The following is a 16,553-nucleotide window of genomic DNA, read 5'->3' as shown; positions in this document are numbered from 1 at the left end:
TCAAGAAATTTTAAGATTAGTTTACTTAGCAATATTTCATAGAACATGCTTTCAGGCCATTCCAAATTCCAAACAAAAAATGGACTGAAGAAATTTCAATAAAGCAGCGATGCTGAAGTCATTGACAGCACCATTTTATGAAAAAAAGCGTATCTAAATAAATCAACATCTCACTCATAATTCCTCACTACATAGAAAAACACACAAAACAATGCACTTAAGAAAATGCCAATTTAAATTGTTTGTGGAAACTAACAAATACTTAAGTAATTTGAGATTTTTCTTTACAGTTCATAATAAAACTCTTTTTTCCTCAACTGAAAGTGTCTCTATAAAAGCTCTAGGGAATACCATTACGCAAATTTCTCATGTTGTACATTAACATTAGAATAAAGAAAAAGTCCTGTGGTGTTTTTAGCAGAACTAGAATTAAAACTAACGCCATACCTGTGGTGTGAGAAATTTTTCAACCCGTTTGGCTATAAAGTTTTTCTCCAATATGGAGTTTACTGATGGTCTATTCCTAGGATTCCTTTTAAATAACTGTGACAGCAGATTACGTAGGTCATAGGAGTAATGCACAGAAACAGGAGGAAAAGGTCCAGAGATTATCTTCAGTACCAAGTTCTTCATGTTGCCAGCTTCAAACTACAACACACAAGAAAAAAACCAGTTACTACGTACTACTTACTGTCTGTCCACCTGCAAGGCTGCATATAAAGATGAAGAGGAAAACAAAAAAACAACACATCTTCCCTTGCCTCAACACACCAAAACAAATTTTCAAGGCCATCAATAGTTTACATCAGCAGTTTAAAAAAATCTGCTGCCAAGTGTTCTGATTATAAATACATCACAATACCAGTATTTCATACTACAGGTATAAATTTTGCTAACAAATAATTATTTCCCTCCAGATCTAGACTGACAATGAAATATAACTAAAGATAAAATAATTACATAATTATCTGCTTGATCTCTCTCCCAAACACTTTCAACCATCACATCTTCTGCCCTTTTTAGCAAAGCCACATTTCAAATGAAAGAATGTAAAGCATTCACACTCCTTCAGTGTTAAATCCAAAGGAATGCTTGAACTTCAGCTTAAGGTCAGAAAACCAAGTGCACCATTTCAACTCCTTTGCACAATAAAAAGAAAACAGTACATATCACCCAGCTCACAGAAAACAACCTATTGCCATCAACTCTCAGAAAGGCAACATTGTCAGCATTGATGCCACAGACAAGACTAAGCAATAAGAAATTACAAAAGCTTGAAATGAAATTAAATCTTTTTTTTTTTTATTTTCATGTTATAATCTTTTTCTTTTAATAAAAATAGCTATTAAAAACAAAAACAAGACAGAAAAAAATGGTTTTTCTTCCCTTCCTAACTGGAAAATCAGTGATAAAGATGTATTTTTCAAAACAACACACAAACATAGGGGGGAAAAAAAAGAGCGGGGGGGGGGACAAGACACAACTCTTTCACCTTGGAATTTTTTTTCTAAGAACTCTTCCTGTTCTAAACAGAAATGCATTAATCCACCTGCACAACAGCTGACAGTCCAAATTCAGGCTTTCAATGAAAATGTCAAGTTTTTTTGAAAGAAAGGAACACTATTCACAGTATCGTTTGTTACAACACCTAACAATTTTTTTTCAGCTAACACAGTTCATTAAAAACCTATACTGAAAATAAAATATACAGTGCTAAGATTTCTGGAGGGATTGGCATGAACCAAAATACAGATGGAAAATGTTGGTCAGTATAGGAAAAGGAGATGAAAATGCTGAAGGCAATTTTAAACAGTCACCATGAAAGCCTTTCATCAACTGAAATCCATTTGTGTAACATCAGGAAAAATTCCTGTTTGAAACCACTATTCTTTTAAAGAAAAAAGAATTTTCTACTCACCGCATGTTTAAGTGTGCACATTTCATAAAGAACACAACCAAGGGCCCAGATATCGCTAAATCAAAGAGAACATATCTTAAGAATTAGTTCTAGATGTAACATTGCCAAGTAACTTATATCTGTGAAGTCTATCTTTGAAAAGCAAAAGGTTGTATTCTGAGTATGTACAAGCTCCCTTGTATGTATATCTTCCACTCCCCAAACCACAAAATTCCAACAAAAAAAGAATTCAACAACCAAAAGTAGGACCAACCTGAAAACCAGATGAGGTTATTTTGGGTCCAGATTTTATTTAGACCTTTTCATCTGAACCACCTCAATCACAGAAACTAGACAAAATATGGACAAAGGCGCTTTTTTTTTTAAATACATATTTGCCTGAGGTCTTAGAATTAAACAAACAAAACCCCAAACAAAACTCACCACCTAATTCAGCAAATACAATTCTTAAAGTCAATGTACTCTCTTTAACATTGACTTACCTTCCCTCACTCATTACACAACTACAGAATTTGGTTAGAATACCATTGGATAATAAACTCCATGTAGAAGAAATTGAGAGACAAGGAACTGCAACAATTTTTATCTTTTAAGAAACCAACTGAAATTAGTATAAGGCACTCACAGCAATGGATGCAGCAGCTTAGTGCAGTATAAGACTAACTTGATAATGACCATTTTAATTACATTAGGGACGCTGTTACCAGATAACAGCCTACTGCCAGGACAGCAAACATATAAGCAAAGTATCTGTATGACTTTGTTATCTGAAGCAAGCTGAGCCACCTATCTAGGCATATACTTAAAGAATCCAATTACTGTGTTTGTGATTTCATCCTTAACACAGTTTCACATTCATACTGCATAAATTAAGGCAGTACAACGAGTGTGCAGCTAGACAAAGGCAGAGCCATAACTAAGAACACTGCTAGATCTAGAACTCAGAGCATTAAGCTAAGTCATCTCTGCATCACAGTGCTTTGTACTGCACAGACCTACTAAGGTCCCACCTGTACAGTGAGACTTAGTAGCTTCTTGGGTAAGATATGAACTAACAGCTGTTCACCATCATATGAATAGAATAGCTTTAGATTTCAAAAAGAACTCACTTTCTTCTCCTTACCAAAAACATTTCATAAAATGCTTATTACTACCTTTTATTGTTGTAAGGCTTGTTCTGACATATTTCAGGTGACAAGTAGTATGGCGTTCCTATGCAAGTGCGAGCCAACTCCGCAGTACTAAGAAAAACAGAACGAATGTTAACAACTCACATGAAGTGCGTAGATTGCATTTTCCTAGATCAAAGCAATTTAAATTAAGTCAGAGAAAACAGCATCAAAAAGGAGTTACCTGTTAAGAACTCTGGCGATCCCAAAATCTCCCAGCTGTATTGTTCCATCTTTGGTTAAAAATATGTTCTTGATATAGAAATTTTAAGAAGTCTGTTAATTAAAACATTCATACAATTGCACACTTTTTGTTCTCAACATGTTTTGGGAAGAATAAAGTTTTCTACCATTCAATCACTCTGAAGTCGCTAGCAACAGTGTTATTGACTACTATGAAACACCCAACTTATTCTAGTCCTACTTCATCAAAATTAAACACTATAATACATTCTAAAACATAACCTTTTCTGTCCCCACACATAAACGTATGAGTAACACTCAAGTAGCTTCATCAGATAGTCTCATCTCTTTGTACAAATATCATCTAAAACTCTTCCAGACAATTCTAAAGAAAAGTGTTTCCAGTATTAGAAGCGTTTATGTAAAAAGACCATTTTCTCTAATTTGCCAATTAACACTAGCAAGATATGAATTTAATCACTTTGGAAGTAAATTCAATTAAAAAATAGTTACCTACATACCTGTGACTTTATGTCCCGATGCAAGATTTTTCTATCGTGTATGTGTTTTAGTGCTAAACAGATTTGTACAAACCAATCCAGAATCTATGTGTAAAAGAAAATGCAACGTCAGCATCTTTATCTGAAAGCTTCCCCAGTTACATAACTGAAGATTATAAAATCAGTTTTAAAATTATAACTCAAGATTTTACCCTCTTCCCACAAACCTGTCTTCATTTATACCATAGAAGAATTAAAAATGTTAACAGTACTGTCACTATAATGCAGACTTTTCAATGAAATATGCTTATTACCCAAATTAGATATTAAGCCTGAGACTACTAGTTTCATTACATATTATAAACCTAACAAAAGTATGCAATATGAATTTGATTGGCTAAAATGTTTAAGATATGGAACTTGCATCTTAAAGATTGTACTTTTGCTGTAACCAATACGATAAGTCCTCTTGCAGTCAACCAAGAGTCCTAGAGCACGATACCGATGTTTACAGAAACACTTATTTATCATACCGTAATTTTATGTATTTTACACTAAAAAGAAAAATAGTACAAAGCAGATTTCAATGAGAAAAGCAACAAACAACATATAACTAGACCATAAACAAGCCAACAAACCCCATTTTTTTCTGTGAATTTGTAAAAATCACAATATAAAAAGTGACTAACAGCAAGAACTTTTCTGTGTGAAAAGTGGTTTCACATTCCCAACTTAGAAGTACACACACGTCAAAATTACAGTATAATGCAAGGTGTAATTTTAACTTTTCCACCTTAAGTTCTTCCTGTAAAAGTGAGCCCAAATTAGAAAAATGAAAAGTTTTACAGATTATATCCAAAATATTTAATGATTACCCTATTCTAAATACCATCAACAGACCCAATATACTAAGCCTTTCCAACCACAGGTAAATTGAGATCTTACTGGATGCAGACACAAAAGCATAGAAAAAATTTATAAACAAGGAAACATATGTCAGTTGTAACCAAAAAATTGAATCCTACATAATCTATTTTCACTTAATTTAATCAAATCTGTACATTAAATCCTCTCATTTATTCCAAATTCTCCCACAGTACAAATGACTTTATAACCAGTATCACAGAAAAAGAAAATCTGCTGGTATACTTCCAATACAATATTAATTTTTTTTCTAATTGAAAAATACACTTTTGAATTATGTCAACTTCATATTGCTGTATTTTGTATTATTATACTTACAAAGTATGTTATTTTATACTTCTGATAAATGAAAATCAGTATTACAAAACAAAAATCCTGCGCCATTATATCTTTTAAAAAAAATAAGGTCAAAGGCTTAAAAATATTCATGTTGTCCTTCAGTATTTTTCATTTCTCAGATTTGGTTTACTTTGCAAGAGATCCAACTTTTTTTTAAAGCATCTTACACAGACAGACAAAACCCCAATAAAACACCCAGGATTTCTAGCTACATTTTCTTTTAAGATACTACTGTGACTGATGGCAACGAGAATCACAATTTGAGAACCTCCCCTTACATTAAGCAACCACATCTACCAAACTGAACCAAAATAATTTAAAACTCATGAAGAAGTATCATGCAACAAAACACTATAGCAGCAGTTTGTTCTCACCTGATCTTCAGAGAACAAGATTCCTTTCTGGGCATTTATTTTTTTAAATAGGTCTCCTCCTTCACAGTAATCCATCACTATGTAAAGACAGCCATTTTCTGTAAAATAAAACATAAAGTTTTTCAAAAAGGAAAAAAACCACCCATCTTTAACATAACTTTCTGAATATCTTCACTGCAGTCACAGAAAAAGTAAAAAAAGTAACCTTTTCACATGCAGCTTCAGATATCATTTATTAGTCCTTTTTTCAAACTTCAAGAAAAATGCTTTTATTATTTTGAGTTCCACAACATAAGTTTCCCATTTCTGGTAACATTGGACTATTTTGATATGGAGAGAAAGAAATGACATCTGCTGAACCAATGCCCCAAAATGGGGTTCAAAACCACTATGAAACTAAAGGTGACACTTCATAAATGCAATATAAAACCACTCTTCAACCTGCTTTCAAACATCCTGTAGATCCCCTACCCTAAAAATAGAGATCTTAAGTTCTAATTTAGGTAGTTGCCTCTATTTGCCTAATTCTTTCTTGGAGGTTTACCTGGACAAGGTATTACTCACACGAAATGCAAGAATGTGACAATCATCAGCTCTCATACCAGACATACAGTTCATTTCAGTGACAAATGGAAACAATTATTTTCTCATTTTTTAATGAAATTTGAGGAGACTTCCAAAAATCCTATGTAAGTTTCCACTAGGAGGTATGAACATATATAATACATTTCATACAGAGATACAGTTTTGTTCCCCAATGCAACCTTTTCCAGTTACTGATGAAAAAAGAGATTAGGCAGAGGCAAACTGCAGGTTACCAAAACCACGGGAACTACACTACTCGCATATTAAGCATGATTTTGAGAAGAGCTGAATAAATGCATAAAATCAATCACATGCTGCTCAAAAGAAAAACTCTTATGAGTTAGTCATAGCACTTAAACTCTAAGTAGAGTCAAATTTAATTAAATCATCTAAGTCGTTTAAATTTCACTCCTGCAGAACGCTTCTGAAATCTGTCTTTCAAAATATCAAACCCAGGATTTTTCTTTTGTGCTTACAGCTGTTTGTATCTTGGTTAAGCTTTATAATCAGTATTATTTTAAAAGCTGATTCTGGGAGTCTGGACTTCTTGCAGACCTGCTGCTGAAATAATTCTCTTTTATAAACCAAATCAGTATGTTCAAAACTCCATGTGCTTTAGCAATAAAGATGCAACGTGAAGTCTTGTGAAGTACAGATTACAGAATTTACAGAAGAATTTGTAAGAAGAAAAAAAGAAAAAAGCAGTCTTACAGAACAGGTCTCTATTGCAGAGAAGACAGAAGAGTGGATTTACAAATCAGACAACCACGGCTGTGCAATATGACTATAGCACAAAATTCTAATTTAATGAACAGGAAAAAATAAAAGCCGCCAATCAAAAGTCAACAGAAAGGAAGGAAAGGAGAAAAGAGCAGTGTCCCTAAACAGTATCTCAAATATTAATTTAGGTTTTTTTTAATAGTATTTTAAGCTATATGATAGGCTCTTGGAATCTTTTATCTGTTCTGCTCGTTTCCCAAGACATGCACTGTGAAAACAAGGTGGAATTATATTCTCCTTCCTTCATACCTTGATGAAGTAAACAGTCCCATCTATTTTTCCAGCTCTGAAAGCAGTGATACAATTGCAATTACTGAAGACTGCATTCTAAGACAACAGACTTTGAGATAAAATTGCTCTTGCTAGGTTACCAATACCCAAATTTAGACCATACCCATATTTAACATACACAAGCATTCAAGTCGTTAGGGTATACACAAGTATTCAAGGAGACTTACACTCTGGAGAAACAAGAGAACATAACCCTTTCATTTAAGCATCAACCAAAATTGATGCATGTAAGGAAGACACAGGAACATTTCTGTTTAATTGTTGCACTTTTTAAAAAAATTACTATTATTTTTAAATGTGCAGGGGAATTGTGGAAAAAAAACACAACCAAAAAGAACTGAAATAAGTAACAAGAGTATGAAAAAGACTGATTAAAGAGACAAAACACACAGACTTTTAAACTAAATGCAGTAAGTAGCGCACAGACCGTCACTTACTATCATTACTTCAGGTCCTACTGTACTAATTAATCTTACCTTCAAATGACTCCCTATACAGGACAATATTTGGATGTTTCATGTTAGCCAATACAGCAACTTCTCTCCTTGATTCTTCTCTCTCCTTATTTGACATCTTCAGAAGGAAAATAATGATTGTTGAGAACAGAAATACAAAGATCCAAAGAATGGATCACTAATTATTAATAATCACTCACCTTAGAGATGTTTATTTCTTTAATAACATACTGTTGGCCATTTTCTTTAGCTTTGACAAGAATTGCTTTCCCAAAGGATCCTTCTCCAATCTTTCGCACTTTAATATATTTATCCATAGTTATCTTCTTAAGGCATCCTTACTCAAGTACTAGGCAAAAAAACACATAACAGATTTAGTTAGCTGTACTTAGTCATCTAGTCTGCCAGGTCACATTACATTATTTTTTACTCAAAACATCAATCCATTTGTCTCTTCAGTTGCATCACATGCTTTGTAGCTTTTCAGTAAATCATCTACTCTTAGTCTCAATTCTATATTGGTACAGTTGGCTCACTTGGTGCAGAAAAAGGGCTGCATCGCTAAAACTGGTTTAATCCTTCATCTTGACAGATAGTATAAAAAAAAAAGGATGTGTTTTATCTTTAAAAAAGATAAGCAGTCACAGTGCCATAACTTCTGATTCAGCTAGCACACAAACATCATATGGAGCTATAGCACCTGGTTAGCAATCTTTCATTCATCTTTACTTGGAAGAACTATAATAGTAGGGGGGAGAAAAATCCCTACATGTTGTTTCTTAAGCAGCACTAAATCCAGTATTTTGGAAGTTAGTCACTATAATGAAGCCAGAAATGGACTGAATTTTGGATCCCCATCAAGTTTAGAATCATTAGTCAATATAGTAAGGTGTGACATTAATTCTGACTGAAAACTTAGGTAATTTATTTTTCCATGTTGCATATAAAATAAATTCATTACAAATGACCACTTAGACTACCTTTTGAGATTAAACAGATTACTCAGCTGAATGTTGATTGTGTTGAAGGTTCTATATTAAAAAACTTTGAGGAAAAATAATGTGTGTGAAAGGTACGGCAATATAGAGAAGTGTCAGAACAGCAAAGAAAATTGGCAAAACAAAGACCAAAGTGACAAACGTCAAAACAAATTCATGGTGGACTAACAGGCCATCTTTTCTACAGTAGAAAGAACTTCCATACCCTGAAGAAGTTTCCATAAGCTGAAAAAGACAAAAGGTTCCTAAGCTTTTCTGCATCCAAGCCTCATTTGAGAGCACAGGCAGCATTTGTGCTTTCCTGTACCCAGCTTCCTTCCAACAGGAGACCCTAGTAGCTTAGATCCATACTTCACACACTTCTCAGGTGAGGCTCTTCTCCCTCATTTGGGGTCATATTTTTGTCACAGAATTATCATGCACCAGACACAGACGCTGCTAAAGAGTCTCAGGAAGATGAAGGACCCCTACCAAGAAAGCACACTAAAATGAATAAGCTTGATCAGTATAGCAAGTCAAAACACAAGAGAACCAAAGTAATCTTTTCTGCAAAATAGGAGATGGGAAAACAACCAGGACTAAGAATAACTACCAGGAAAGAAAAAAGTGAAAATGACAGGCCTGCAATGTCTTAGTGGTTTGGTTGGGTTTTTTGCCTTGAAGTACAGAAAAATAGTTTCGCATAAAGTTGCACTTCTAAAAGAAGAAAGACTCAGTATTAACTTCAATATTGTCTTTTGGGCAATAGCAAAACATAGCAGTTGGGACACAATTTCAACTTCATATGGCTTTAAGTTCTCTTCCTACTCCTGCTTTGTTTATGAAACAACCTATGCCGTACTACCACTAAACCAGCTGCATTAGGCATAGCTTAGGGCTCCTACTGCACACTGTTCTGTGCAAATATAAACGATCAATAAGCAGCCTGTGGGCGAGAAGGGACAGTTCGGTCAAAGAGGGGAGATAATTTTGTAGGAGTTAGATGGCTTATTTTTACCCGTGGCATAGGAAATACAAGTCTTGAGAAATTACATCAGCGCTGACAGGGCGTTGGCTTTTCAAGCCCTGGGCAAGAAGTCATTTTATCCATCACGGACAGGCACAAAAGCGGCTTGTGCGGCAGGGCAAAAGTCACACCCCAAGACAACCCAACCGACCGCTGGGCGCGGAGAAAGCGAGGCGACAAACCTGAACCGCACGGCCAGGCCACGACCAGGCGGACGGAAAGAGGCAGCAACGCAGTGCCCGCCAGCCCCAGCCCAACGGCAGTGGAGGCCCCCAGGCCAGGCGCCCGGCTAGGCGAAGCGCCGGGCCGGGCCGCACTCCTCAGCCAGGCCCCACCAAGCCACCGCCCCCACACAGCCGGGGCGAGACCGGCGCCAGGGCGAGAAGCGCGGCCGGGGACCCCCTCCCCCGCCCCAGGGCGACTGAGGCGGCCCGGCCCGGCCCCGCCAGCTGTTGCTGCTGCGGCTGCCGCCACCGCCAGCCCCGCAGAGGGGCGGCCCCGCGCCCCGCCCGCCTCATCCCCACCCCGGCATACCTCCCCGCTGCGCCTGCCACGGCCGCGGCCCCTCCACCGAGCCTCACGCCCGCCGCGGATCCGCCCCCTCAGCCCCTATTGGCAGGCCCGCCCCGCAGCTCGGCTCCCATTGGGCGGCCTGTGGCAAGGCGGGGCAGCAGACGCGCTTGACCGCCCTTTCCCGCGTTAGCGGTGCTTCACCGTGGTAACCGCACGGCCGGGAGTCACGTGACGGGCGGGCCGGGCAGGCGGGCGGGGCGCGTTTGCGTTTAAGGGAGGGGGAAATAAAAAAAAAAAACCGCGGCTATCAGTCTTCCACGAACCAACGACAACCCGCGAGAGCGCGCAGTCTGGCACCGGCACCTCCTCAGGGACTGCCCCGGGGCGGGGTTTGTCGGGTCCCAGCGGGGCAGTGCTCAAACCTTCGCGGGGAGAGCGGGGCTGCCCAGGGCGGCTGGCTCCCAGGTGGCTTCTGTGGTTCCTCTGCTCCCCAGCCGAAAGGGCGAGCCAACGGCACGTACGAGGGAAGGCTTGGGACTCGCAGCGCTCGCTCTCTCTCGGTCTTAAGTGTCTCGATCCGCCACCCCGCACGCCCGCTACAAAGCGCCGCTCAGACTTGTCAGCCTTTAACATAAACGAACCTGCGGGTATTTTATCGTTTTTTCCTTGGGGAAAAAAAAACCAAAACAAAACACCTAACCTGCCGCAGTATTTTGCGGGAACCTCCATCCTGTCGAGGAACGCTAAGCAAACTCTTTACCGGCCCCAGTACCTCGGCAGGCACCGAGATGCCTGGTGCCCGCCTCGGGCTGAGCGACCGCAGGAGCTACGCGCTCAGCCCGCGATCTGCGTTTCATCTGCGGACCAACAACGTTTTCAAGCTCTCGGGACTCTACGTAAGGTGGAGCGCGCCGTGCCCCTGACACTTCAGGCGCGCCGTCGTTTCGCCAGAAGCCAAACGATGCTGCGATGTACCGAGCCACCTCCCGTCCCTGGGAAACCGCCTTCCGCCCCTGCCGAAGCACGGCGGCTTCCCGCTGCCCCCTTGCCGCCCGCCCCGCGGCCAGCTGTAACCCGGGCCCGTAACCCGCCCCTCACAGAAAGGGCCGCCTCCGGCGTGGAAGGGAGCCCGGCGACCGAGCGCGGGCCGGGCCGGCGGCACCGCAGCGGAGCAGAGAAACGGCTGCAGCACTGACCCCACCGCCCCTCACCGGGCACGCGACTAACGGCCGCTCCCCTCAGCGGCCGCCGAGAGGCCACGCCCCTCCGCGCGTGCGGGCGGGAGAGGTGGAGGGACGGACCCGTGTCGGCGGCGGACGGCGGGAACCGGAAGTAGCGGCGGTGACGGCGGCGCGCGTGCGTGGCAGGAAGCCCCGCCCCCCCAGGCCGAGGGGGCGGGGCTGGCTGGCGGAGCGACCGTTGGGCCGGGGGCCGAGCCGGTGTCCGCGGCGTCTCGGCGACCCCGCCCCGCCGCCGCAGGAGGATGAGCCAGCGCCTCCCCGGGGAGCAGCAGGCGGCGCCACCCGGACAGGTAGGGGCGGGGTTCGGCTCCCCTCGGCTCGGCTCGGCTCGGCTCCCCTCCCCTCCCCTCGGCTGAGGGCCACGGCGCGGGACAGGCACCGCGGCACCGCGACGTGACAGGAGGGGCCGCGGGCGGGCCGCTCGGTCCTGCCCGCTGGCGTCGGAGCGAGCGAGCGAGCGGGGCCGAAGTGGCGGCTCCGGCCTGAGCGCGGCGCGGCGGGGGAGGAGAGAGAAGAAGAGAAGAGATGGCAGCCCCCGCTGCAGGGCCCGCCCGCGGAGCGGCTGCTGCGCTCTCGTCAGCGAGACCGCTTCGTCCTGCGGCCGGGAGGCGGGAAGGGGCAGAAATGGCGGTTCTTCGCCGACCCCTCAACTTACCTGTCCTCCTCCCCCGAAAGGGGAAAGGCCGGGGTGAGGGGGCGTGCCCTGCCCGCTTACACAGCCTGTGATCTCTTGTCACCCGATGTCGGTGTTCTTCTGTGGCAGCTCCCGTTCGCGTACGGAAAACCGAGGGACTCTGCGACTGGGAAGATCCAGAGTCTCCTCCCCACGTAAACGGCGTTAGAAGTGTTGTTCTGCCCGAGTTGCTCGCCTTATGTCGGCTCACAGGTTTGGTTAGTAAGGCTGCTGTTACACAAGAGAGGGAGATAATGGGCTTTTCTTGGAGCCTCCTAATTAAATGAGGAGGGTGCGGGTCAGCGAGGTTAAAACCGAACATTGACTGCATTCTTTCACACCGTCTTCCCTACTTGTTCAAAATCCTTCCCTTCCCTATCCAAAACCGTGGAGCTGACTGTAAAACAAGTATGTATCAATTCTCACGTAAAATGAACAGTGGCAAGCGTGACCAGTGGAAAACCGTGTGCTGATTGTGAAATATGTTCGTTGTTGAATAGTAAATTTGCTGTGTCACACTTTAAAGTACTGAACTAGGTAGAACAAGGCCTTAAAAGCAAATTAAAAATATTTCTGGTGCTAAACTGTGTTAGAATAGGCCCTGAAAAATATTTTTGGAAAGATGTCCCAAAATGGTAATCATTTGGGTTTCAGGAGTTGCACCTCCTTTTTGAGGTTGTTGGACCTCTGAAGTTTATGGTGCAGAGTTTGTGCAAGAAATTAAGTTCATTGATTATTTAAGGGTCGGATGTATTGGTACTTTTTGCTTTCAGGCGCCTTTCTTCTTGGTGTACCTGTGAAGGGTTTTATGTTCTGTATCTCCTGGCAACATAGGTGCTTCTTTGCAAAAACAGCTCTTTGAATGAAAGAGGTGTTGGCATGACAGATTTGAAAGCAGATAGTTATCAATACTGTTTCCCTAGTTAAGGAAACGTCAATATGCTGTAATGTAAAATTAAAAAAAAAATCATTCATGCATTATAGGAAACATACCTTTGTGAAGTAAAATAAGGCCCTAGATAATGCCCCAACTGTCACTATCATTTTTTCTAAGATAAAAGTTTAACTAACTGCTTTAAATTTGATGTCTTGTCTCTTTGGTTGGCAGGCAGATGTAAACTTGCTACTCTGAGTTGTCAAAATGGGGAGCAGTTCTACTGTGGGAAAAATGCAGCTAGCTTAAAACAAAATGTCTGCATCTGCCTGCAACACCTGTGAAAATAAAAGGTATATAGTGCCCAGAAAAATGGAGCTTGTTTCTTGTTTGCTTCTGTTAATATTGGTATTCCAGTCCTAAAAATTCTTTGCCTGACAATAGTAGATGTCATACACAATGTGTATTGCAAGATTTCTAGAAATGTGTTTTCCTTGTTCTATGATTCCCAAGGCTGTCCTTGCCCAAATCTTTATGGCATCCTCTCTGTGGGTGGTTTACAATACTGCTGTTTTCTCTGTGGTGCATACTTGCAAATTGAAGTAATCCTGGGGTAAATCTCTTCTCTCTCTCTCTCTCTCTCTCTCTCTCTCCCCCCCCCCCCCCCCCGTAATAAGAACAAGCCTATCCAAATCCTCAACTGGGAAAGACGTTTGAAGCTGTTGGTCTTTGCGCTTCGTGACTGCATTGCTCTGAGCCACTTTATTTTATGAGTTTGCCTGCATTTTTCTCTCGCAACTATGTTGGTACTTCCTCTTGTGCTCTCTTCCACACTTAATGTTTGTCACAAACTGATTTTTCAGTAACCTGCAAGTGAGAACCCACTGTGCGCTGGTTATTCTATGAACAGCTGGGTCTAGCTGTGTAATACATGTTCTCCCGTTCATTGAATATACACTTTAGCTTCCCCCCTCCCCCAGTTTGCTTTGGGCCTTTGGGGGCTCTGTGTGTGTGTGTCTTACCTTGGTATTTGAACAGCAGAGTTGCATTCTTTAAATGTAAGCACTAAAGCTGGGACAACTGTTCCAAGTTCACAACCGTTGCCAAAAGGCATTCTAAGAACATTCAGAATTTTTTTTCCCTCCCCTTATTTAAGTGACTTCGTATGGACGTGGATAGGTGTTACTGTGCAGATAAAGTTTTCAGGGTAAAGTCATATAATGAGTTGGTAGTGGGGATATTTTTAACAGTAACCCGGGGTAATCTCTGAAGGCGGTCAGCAGTGGCAGTGGTCAAGCGCATGAAACTGCTTATACACGCTCCCTCCTCATTTTCCCCAAACTAAGATTTCAACTTTATACCTGCGTGCTTCGAGAGCAAGTTCCCAATTCTGTGCTCCCCGCGTCAGTCTTTCCCTTATGTCATAACCTGAAAGTGCAGGTTTTCTGTTGGCTGGCTTCCTAAAGCTGTTCAGGCCATCTTTTTATCTCTGCTCCTGAATGAGGTATGCAGCTCCAGGCTCTGCTACATAGTACTTCATGCTTGTTTATATGCCAGGCTTTGCAAACTGAAGATGCTTGGAATATTAGAAAGTTGACAATTACAAATTTTTATAGCTGTTTAACTTGAAACTTGTTTTCTACGTTTGGAAGCCTTTATAAAATCATCTGTGAGAATAACATTTAGACAAAACAATGCTCATTTAAATTAATTCTGAGAGGTTTGTAAACGGACTGTAAAAATAGCATTTGCTGGGACCTGTTGTGCTTTAAAAAGACAGAAACTGAAAAATCAACATAAAACGTTGAGATGGTGGTTACACTTAATGAGCTGATAATACCTGTTATTATCAGAGAGTTGACAAAGTAGTTCTTGGGTTTCATGCATAATAGAAAGAATTCTAGACAAAGCCGTTAAAATAGTTGTAAATCTGTTTAAATCCGGAGTATCCTTGTTTGTTTGTGTTGCCTAGTAAGTAGTCTTGGATATGTACTCCTGCAAATGAATTGAAAGAAGAGAATTTATAACTTCATAGGGGGTACCAGTAGTTTTTTTAAATGACTTGCAGGGAGTGTTGAACTTTCCCCTTGAGCTTTCTAGACATTCAGCTTTTTTGTTTGTTAAGCATTTTGCTTAGGCTTTCTAGTTACAGGAGTAGACTCTGTGCTTACTTTGGGAGGATAAGAAGGAATAGTAAATGAAAAAGTGAATTAAGTTCAGTCCTCAAGCACTGACCCTTTGATAAAAATAACCTTTGCTGTTATTTTTTTTTTCTTATTTTTGGTATATTTTGATACATTTCTCTAAAAAGCACAAAAAAGAGGAAGTACTCAAATATGCATTTTGCATGTTCATACTGCAATACAGTATGATGAAGAAACGTTTCCTAATTGAAATAGTAAAAATGTAATTTCAATTCAGTAATATGTTGAACTTATAGATAGAGCTCCTGAGGTGACTTAATATTTTGACATCCTGCCAGTTAAAATTCAAGTACTTGTTTTCCTGAAAGATAAGATTGTGTTTGAGTTCCTTCTAATCTCCAAATTAGCGTTCTCTGCCAGATTTGTTGGTTTTGATGTGTTATCTGCAGTTCTTGATCTACTGCAGCTTTTCCCCTAAGGTCTCTGTTATTAATTTGTTTCTTGTGTATGTGTTGGGGGGAAAAAAATGCAGTTCTCCATATGTTTCCAAACACGCTCATTTTCTGATTCTGAAAAGTGAATCTACAAATTTCCAAAGGGGGTATCTCTAGGAAAGAAAACTAAAGATTTTTTTAATTATTTTTGCTGCTTGTCTTGCAGAAAACTTTTATTCTCATATGGAACACTACAAGAAAGAACAAGTAAAAACTCAAAATTATTATCAGTCTTGCAGACTTACCAGTTTTCTTCTGCTTTGTGCTGAGATGAATATTCTTTTAAATTACCCAACAAGGCTTATAAGAGTGCAGAACACTTGAGGACACCTAACAACCTGTGCACTGAGTATTCATGTTATTACCACAATTACAAAAATCTCAATGTTTATTCCTCTCTAACAAATTAAAAACCAAACCAAACCAAAAAAAACCAAAACAAAAAACCCATAAAAACAAACACAAACCCTTTTGGTTCTTTGGATAGGGGTGGGTTATTTTTAATAAATTTGATTTATGAAGCCCGTGAAATGACCTCATCTCTGTGGTTATGTAACACATTTAAGACCTTCTTGTGTACTCTATTAGCTAGAAGCCTTTTAGTAAAGTATTGCTGAATCTTTTTTCTGTGATTTTTCAAAATTAAAAATCTCCCATGAAGTCGCTTTCTTTTTTTCGTCATAAAATATCCACCTTGATTCTTGCTTTCAACTTGATACCACTATTTAACAGTAATAATTTCCCTCTAGACTTTCCTGCCAGAAAATTGTCTACCATCTGTAGATCCTGACAAAGTACGCATAGTTGGCTGGTTGGCAAGTACAACTTCTAAAATTAAGTTTTACAGCTGGAGAGAAGAATATTCAAGTGAGGGGAACTTGCTGTGCATTCAGAACTGCTAACCATTTGATTTAGTGAATACTTTTGGTGGTGTTTGTGCATATAGGGCTTCACTGCCTTTTGGGTTTTTTGTTTGGGGGTTTTTTTTTGTTTTGTTTTTTTTTACCTCCTTTGATTAGCATATATGGTTTTATTAAAAAGCAGAAACAAGGCACTAACAATCTTATTTATTAACATCAGAGATTCACAGAT

The 16,553-nt window shown here is 40.6% G+C and overlaps 2 protein-coding genes across 7 annotated transcripts in view; one reads left to right on the top strand and one right to left on the bottom strand.

The window, feature by feature from the left end:
- NEK1 (NIMA related kinase 1) overlaps positions 1 to 10,175 on the bottom strand; it is a 56,794-nt gene extending 46,619 nt beyond the window's left edge. For both annotated transcript variants that reach the window (XM_030018094.2, XM_030018017.2), the window contains exons 1-9: positions 10,057 to 10,175; positions 7,719 to 7,867; positions 7,540 to 7,636; positions 5,408 to 5,505; positions 3,792 to 3,875; positions 3,272 to 3,339; positions 3,073 to 3,159; positions 1,919 to 1,973; positions 448 to 648 (exon numbers count right to left, since the gene is read on the bottom strand). In XM_030018094.2, coding sequence (XP_029873954.1) covers positions 448 to 648; positions 1,919 to 1,973; positions 3,073 to 3,159; positions 3,272 to 3,339; positions 3,792 to 3,875; positions 5,408 to 5,505; positions 7,540 to 7,636; positions 7,719 to 7,835 — 807 coding nt within the window. In that variant the 5' untranslated portion in view covers positions 7,836 to 7,867; positions 10,057 to 10,175. The remainder of the gene's footprint in view (positions 1 to 447; positions 649 to 1,918; positions 1,974 to 3,072; positions 3,160 to 3,271; positions 3,340 to 3,791; positions 3,876 to 5,407; positions 5,506 to 7,539; positions 7,637 to 7,718; positions 7,868 to 10,056) is intronic.
- Positions 10,176 to 11,402: 1,227 nt separating this feature from the next.
- CLCN3 (chloride voltage-gated channel 3) overlaps positions 11,403 to 16,553 on the top strand; it is an 85,031-nt gene continuing 79,880 nt past the window's right edge. For 3 of the 5 annotated variants that reach the window (XM_030018142.2, XM_030018116.2, XM_030018124.2), the window contains exon 1: positions 11,405 to 11,566. The gene's annotated coding sequence lies outside the window, so the exon portion shown is untranslated. Of the gene's footprint in view, positions 11,567 to 16,553 lie in introns of all 5 variants that reach the window. The other 2 variants (XM_041125764.1, XM_030018108.2) reach the window with 2 other exon arrangements.

The sequence above is a fragment of the Aquila chrysaetos genome, chromosome 1, assembly GCF_900496995.4.
Source record: "Aquila chrysaetos chrysaetos chromosome 1, bAquChr1.4, whole genome shotgun sequence".
In the NCBI taxonomy this organism is placed as follows: Eukaryota; Metazoa; Chordata; class Aves; order Accipitriformes; family Accipitridae; genus Aquila; species Aquila chrysaetos.
The sequence above is the reverse complement of the archived record's forward strand: the minus strand, read 5'-3'. Positions and strand labels throughout refer to the sequence as shown.